The sequence below is a fragment of the Lineus longissimus genome, chromosome 8 (assembly GCF_910592395.1).
Source record: "Lineus longissimus chromosome 8, tnLinLong1.2, whole genome shotgun sequence".
NCBI lineage: Eukaryota > Metazoa > Nemertea > Pilidiophora > Heteronemertea > Lineidae > Lineus > Lineus longissimus.
In genome coordinates this window covers 1,595,850-1,602,530 of record NC_088315.1, presented here as the reverse complement: position 1 = coordinate 1,602,530, position 6,681 = coordinate 1,595,850, and the positions used below count along the sequence as shown (strand labels likewise).

The following is a 6,681-nucleotide window of genomic DNA, read 5'->3' as shown; positions in this document are numbered from 1 at the left end:
GTCTCAATAAGGCAAAATCTGTATTAGCTTCTCCGAGCCATTTCCAAGGAGTCGCTCTTGGTGCTAGTCGACCAAGCGCTTCATGCGCGCTAGTCACAACCAGACCGATTTGGGCTTGGTGGCTCTGCGACGCCGAAAGCCAATCGATGGCTGCCCACTGTCTCTTCAGCAGATTGAGACTGTCTAGGCCACAATCAGGCTTATTGGGAATGTGGGGAGTGGGGGTAGGGGGTAGGAAATATTTCTGATAATATTGTGTAGGAAAACAGGCTCTCCAAATATATTTGTTGACATTATGTACTATTATTTCTCAGGCCAAGCCACATTATGTACGTCTACTCCTTCCGATGTTATTGTGTCAATACGCCCCGCACGCCATCTGTAGTCCAAACCTTCACCTTAACGTCACAATCGTCTAAGACTGGATTCTCCGAAAATCAATTGGTTATGGCTGCCAAGCTATCGTTGAAAGTTCCTAACATAACGAAGGCTGGCGATCCGTCAGAAAATCCATCGAAAGACAACAGTGTTTTTCGCGACAACCGATGATCCAGTGCCAAACATAGCTACCTATCAACTTCCATGCGAAGCCAGGGTTATAAGACAGGACAAATGAACATTTTTCACAGCTATATCAACTTTAAAACGATGGTTGCAAGAACGACATAAGTTTGGAGATTGACGATCTCAGCAGAGCCTGCGCCGGAACCGGTGGCGGTATCGGTACTTTTACCTATCCAGCCCCCTCCCGATGTCGTCTGTCCACCGCAGTTGCTCATCCCTCCACCACACTTTCCACCAGATGTACCAGGGGGAAGATTCGATTTATCAGCATCTGTTACAATAAGATGTACGGTATCAGAACTTCATCTGCGCAATATGCGAATAGACCCATTTCAAGAAGGCTCGACAATTCCAAGCTGCATTTATTTTTGGTAATTCATTATGCGGTCCGCAGGTCAGTTTCGTGGGCTAAACCAACAAGTCTTATCCAAAGACAACGAGGTCAATGACGATGTTGGATCAGCTCGGACTCTGCAAGTATGCACGAGATGCTTAGTCGGGGCGAATTCAGGAATCCGGCAGTTCGAACTCTCCAACACTGCCATGCCCCTTCCATGTATTTTTTCACCTATTGATTGTTGTCATGTGACTGGATATAGTTAGAAAGAATCTGAACATTTGGATTGAACTATACGTACAGTTGCCTCTGCAGGTTCCACACATGTGTGGGCAGTCGTAATAAAGATTCGTATACCGCGGGCAATTAGCCTCGGTTAATTGGTCTGTTCCACAACCAGCCTGGTTAGATGTTATACTGGCGCAGGTAACTGAAACGGATAAGGCAATTCGTTTAGGGTAGGGTTTAAAGCGACCGATTCCTCTGCACTGGTACTAAGTATAGAAGATGATCTAGAGTCGTGTCATTGACTTGATGTCACCACAGTCTTTCGTATTTTGTCTTTCAGAAGGTTTGTTAAACCTGCATATTTAGTCCCACAACTTGCCATCCTGCCTATAAATTAGTATTGCTAAAACCTTCATTATGTAAGTTCGAGGAGTTTGATACGAGCCAATGCAATATTATGGAAAGTGTTATTTGAACTGGTGTTCTTGCTGGCTTACAGCCTATCATGAACGGGTCAGAACCAAAGCGCCGTATGTGCAGCATAGGTCTTTCGGCTATGGCCCCTTTATTCCAAAACAGATTTGCAGATGCGATCGATCATAAAATGAAAACATCTTATACGTACGGCCACAGTTGGCTCCGACATCTGTGTAGCTGCTTGCACAGGTGCATGTGCATGTACAGAGATCCAGTCGACCACCGTTGTAGCAAACCATACCACCGCAATCTGAAAGCACAGTCATTAAGATTTTTACGATTTGATAAATGAGACTAGTCACATCCGAAGAGAGTATGGAATATTTGCAAAGCAATAGCAGTGTCATCTAAGGTAAAAGGTAGTGCCGCCAAATTCGCCTTTCTCCCATTTGCCTACCCGTCTATTTGTAACTCGTCTTTGATACATACCGCAGACTCCGTCGACGCAATGGTTGGTTGTGGTACTTGTAGCGGCCTTGACACAGTTATCAGCAGGCAGGTCGTCCCACTTGACATAAGGCTTGTTCAGGTTAGGGCTTCAGGGAAACAAAATTTGAAAAAACGCCTCAATAAGCAAGCCTCTTATCCTGCATAAACGCATGGTGGTAAATTTTGAGATGATATGTGAAGTTAAAATAAATGATTTAAATTTTGCGCAAATTTCTATGCTACTTGATGTCCGTGAGCGGTTATGGTATTTACTATTTCTTCCCGTCAGTCATCTTAACAATGTTCCTACTCACCCTCCCTGACTGAAAGAAAAAAGACGAACAAAAATTATAGCTCAATTCTAGAACAAAGCAGAATATATCGTGTGACAAAACAACAACAAACTTATACTACATGTACAAAGATTAATTGTGACTGGTCATATTCTAAAACGAACTCGCTTTCATTTGACAACACGGCTACTTCAACGGAATTTCAACTACTTACGCATGCATATAGTTACAGATGAAGTTGTCTGTTCCTGAACACTTGGCAAATCCGCACCCAATCTTCGCCGAGGACGCCCAGACAATCTGAAAGAGACAAGAGTCGATAAAACAACTTAGTCACTGATGTGACGTTAACGTTATAATTAGATAGGTAGACAGGTCTAGCGGTCTAAACTGAAGGAGATAGCGCCATTGAATTAACGATAAGTTAGTGATATAACGAGGTTTTTTAGTGACAACCACCAAAGGTGTCAGCCTCCTGAACTTCTGGCAAGATACGAACAGACGTTGCAATTTTCGTCGACCCTTCCCCAGACAAACAAGGGTTCAGTTTTTTTAGATGCTCCTCACCAGAGATTGTCCATTTCCTTTTGCTTACCTGTGTGTAGTGTCCGGTGTCACGGCCGCCGATGGAAGACTCATCACCATAGACAAAGTCTTTCACTTCACTGTGCCAATATTTAATGGCATCAGACCAGGTATAATCCCCGGAAGTTCCGGAAAACATATTCTGGCCACTCCACCCGCGACCTAATAAAAGGACAAAAATTGTTGATATTACTAATAGCGAGTCTACCTAAAGCAGATACAGCCTAACCTTCTTTTCTTCAAGAGATGTCACTCGTGTTGAGAGTTGATGGTACCCGAGTTGGTACTTGCAAGATCAGTCCATAAACATACTTTCCTGCCCAGTCCACACCAGGGCACTGCCAAAATGCTCTCTATCATTATTTTGTAGCTGAATATAGTTCTTCAGAGATGTCACTAGAAACGACATTCACTAAAATGAATTCTGAATGAAAACAATTCGCTATTTACTATTAGAAATAAGACGATAGACTTGTAGCACACTGTGGTCACGGTAATAGGGTACAAACTGCCTTCTAGCCAGGCACCTGGCATTAGAGATAGGACTTTGGTAGTAAAGAGTGTCCCCTAAGTTAAAGCTGGCTGGCCCTTTAGTTAGGGTGACACTATAATAAACAAACTTTACAGAAGCGAATGCATACTGACCGGGTATGTACCTCTCTGGACCCGTATCATGACCACTGGGACAGGTCGATGTCCAGCCTTGGGCGACGCTAGCTAGTTCATCATCCCAAACCTGCAACATGAAGTTAAATTCACAGCTGAAGACTAGAATAAGAACAAATTGCTATGTGAGCCGTGTAAAGCTTGAATGCATCAAACATTGGCTGCACGATTATTTCAGTATTAAACCTTTGAGATTGCTTCCATTTTCTTCATTTCAGGAGAAGTTTAATCATAATTACTTGAGGCATTCATTCATCTTGACTTACAAAGTTTCGATACACACAAACCGTTTATAGTGAACTTGTCGTCTTCTTGACGTGCATGGTCACTGCACATTATCAAAGAATGCTATCGTCTCGGAGCCTGTTGGCTTGTTGAAAATCAAGTGTACAGCCTACTAGGCTACGCATTCGGAAGCTATGCGCTAAATAGACACTAGTTCAACTATATCTGCAGCGTTCCTTACCATATACTGCATATTACCAGGCTTGGGTGAGGCGTTCTTCCTGTATCTGTTGTGTTCCTCCACTATCACCTTCTTATCGGCATCACTCACAGCTTTTGAAAAGAAATATCTATCTTTACATATAGTTCCTGGTAGACACACTAGTCTTGCTTTCTTTTATCTGATAAGTTTTAATTCCCATATACCTGTCATTTGGGACAGGCAGCTTATTGGCCATAGAACCTGGGCCGAAAATTTGAATCAAATGTATGTACATGTGTTACTGTACGATATTATAAGATGATCCTAACATAAAGCCGGCCTCAAGGAACGGTGTTTGTAAGGAAAGTATTGCTTTACAGTGAGATTCCTCTTACAACTAAGTGTAAAAGATGATTTACGGTCGTGTAGCGGAAACGAATTAGCGCCGGTCTTGATGATACCGCAGACCGAGGATGTACTTCGTGCTTCGTCGTTTGCAAATCTGCCTAATGACGAAGAGTAAGAACCAAACGAAATAACACCTACAGCCAGTCCCTGTAGCCTCCAAACACGCCGATGAAATAGCTGCACTTGGTTTGTTCGGCATCCCCGCTGAAAACTTCGGCTCACAAGTAGCCTGAAAAGTAAGGTTTGATATCTCACCCGAAAGCTAAAAGCAGGGATAGCTGATTTTTATCAGACAAATATCTTTCGGCATTGATCGTGGGGAATATATTTCACTATTGATCATTGGTGACTTTCAGTAGATTTCAGTGTGAGGGTATTTTAGTTCAATCATCTTCAGATGTTCAATGACCTCTCGTTCAACGAACAGTTTTAAACATAAGCCAGAAAAACGTATGAACATTATTTACAAAATGTAAGACATAGACTTGGTGATCACAATACCCGAATCGCATTTTGAATCTCTTCAATACAATTTGTTAAGTTGTTAAATCTTCATTAACATTACAAATGTTTTGCAATCTCGAACATAAACATATAGAGCTTCATTTGTTAATCGAAAAACAGGCCTCTCATTTAGATCGGTTAGCTTGTGATAGACGAACGCAATCATCCGAGTAGATAAACAGAGTGAGAGAATAACCGTGAAATATGTCGTCCTACTGAGAAAGACAAAACGTATCGCTTGGTGCAGGTCAAAGGTGTCATTAGGCTATGAAAAGTATCAAGGTTTGCACTCAAGTTTGTTGTCTGGCTGGTCAATATACAACAGGTAGGGGTGTCCCTATGAGGTTTTTGTGACATTGACTCCCTGGCCCGGTCGTGGTTGCCGTAATTATCATTCAGTTGCGACCCGCCCGCCCAGGTATCGTAGAGTTATCAGGCCACTCAGCCCTGTCGACAATGTATACTGTATGGGTGAATTGAAAGCAATTCTGATCAGTGAGTTTACGACAGCATGTGTCCCGTGACAGTTAGCTCTCTGAAGCAGATGCGATAAGTGTCCCGAACAGTATGGTGCCGATTGAAGATCGGGAACTCCTAGCATGATCGGTTCTTTTGGTTACAACTTTCAATTAATTGCCTTCGTTAGTGGCGACAAGCAAGCAATCATTGAACGATTCACTTAAGGTGTGAAAGTTTGAGATTAAGATCACGTGTTGTCGTGTCTGCTGTTAACACCAAAGTTTCTCTCTTTAGAATTAATAGTTAACTAGGCAGTAAAAGTAGTTTGCATAATGTTTCACAAACATATTTTGTAATTGGAAAACGGAAATAAATCTTAGTAAGAAGTCTATCATACCTAAAGAATGTGAAACGAAATCTTGTTTTCGGTACTCACCTGTGCTTTGGCAAAGACACACGCAACCAACAGAAAGCCTGAAAAGCAGACGACTGTGTGTCAGAGGTTAAAGAGTGCAAAACATGGGGGTTGTCCATCAACAAGTTTTGCCGATCTAAGACAGTTTCGGAAGATCAATATTCCCACCATCTTTTGATGCCATCGTTTAATTTCTATAAACCATGAGTTGCTTTCTTGTCTAGATTTCATTAAAAGTAATGAATTGGCAATAACACTACTGTACTTATGCCTGTGATATTGCACAGGTACGGATACATGTACGCGGTTAGGCTGCAAAAAAGCAAAAATATCGAACGGACCTCAAGGAGTGCTTGAGCCACGTAATCGACCCATAGACTGGAACATCTCACAAAAGCACTAAGTTTGCTCGCTTGCTCTTCCTTTTGCGCTTGTCTTTGAGTCAGTGGAGGTTAAGCAATAACTGGACCAATATGTTTGAAAATAGAGTGTTTTCATCCACATTGGCGTTTATCCCGGAGGGCCTGGCACAGACGACCGGGTCATCATTTTATGGAAACCATTGGGAAATCATTCACTTTGTGGTGTATTTTGATCTAGGCTGACAAACATACAGAATTCGTGAAAAGAAATCTTACCTTTTAGCCACGGTATCATTTTGCTGCTTTCGTGGCACAATAAGTCCGTGTAATGATCGCTGATGTCCTTCGACTTGCTCCCAGTGTCACCCGTTGATGCTCTCTGACCTGTGATCATGAACGAATCAACACACTGTCCTTATTCTACCTAATTGGGATCCACCAATCACGACTTTTGTCATCTGTTCTCTCCTCGGTTGTCGGTCAATGATGATATGATACGTCTCCAAAACATTTCCGCGGTCTTTAGA

At 42.4% G+C, this 6,681-nt stretch overlaps 1 protein-coding gene across 1 annotated transcript; it reads right to left on the bottom strand.

The window, feature by feature from the left end:
• Positions 1 to 251: 251 nt before the first annotated feature.
• On the bottom strand, positions 252 to 6,620 carry LOC135492642 (cysteine-rich secretory protein 3-like). The gene is made up of 11 exons (XM_064779208.1): positions 6,431 to 6,620; positions 5,814 to 5,851; positions 4,553 to 4,643; positions 4,046 to 4,137; positions 3,559 to 3,649; positions 2,924 to 3,075; positions 2,543 to 2,628; positions 2,036 to 2,358; positions 1,755 to 1,856; positions 1,203 to 1,331; positions 252 to 835 (listed from the first exon to the last, which is right to left on the bottom strand). Exons 1-8 carry the CDS (start codon positions 6,546 to 6,548, stop codon positions 2,346 to 2,348), a joined length of 681 nt encoding a protein of 226 aa, XP_064635278.1. The 5' UTR covers positions 6,549 to 6,620; the 3' UTR covers positions 252 to 835; positions 1,203 to 1,331; positions 1,755 to 1,856; positions 2,036 to 2,345.
• Between the last annotated feature and the right edge of the window lie 61 nt (positions 6,621 to 6,681).

What these genes read in the sequence shown, in the direction of transcription:
- LOC135492642 (XM_064779208.1), bottom strand. Translation starts at nt 6,548, where the DNA reads ATGATCACAGGTCAGAGAGCATCAACGGGTGACACTGGGAGCAAGTCG. An exon ending in TCCAGAGAGGTACATACCCG is followed by an intron (nt 3,076 to 3,558) that starts GTCAGTATGCAT and finishes TCCTTTTATTAG; the next exon opens with GTCGCGGGTGGAGTGGCCAG. An exon ending in ACACCGGACACTACACACAG is followed by an intron (nt 2,629 to 2,923) that starts GTAAGCAAAAGG and finishes TGTCTCTTTCAG; the next exon opens with ATTGTCTGGGCGTCCTCGGC.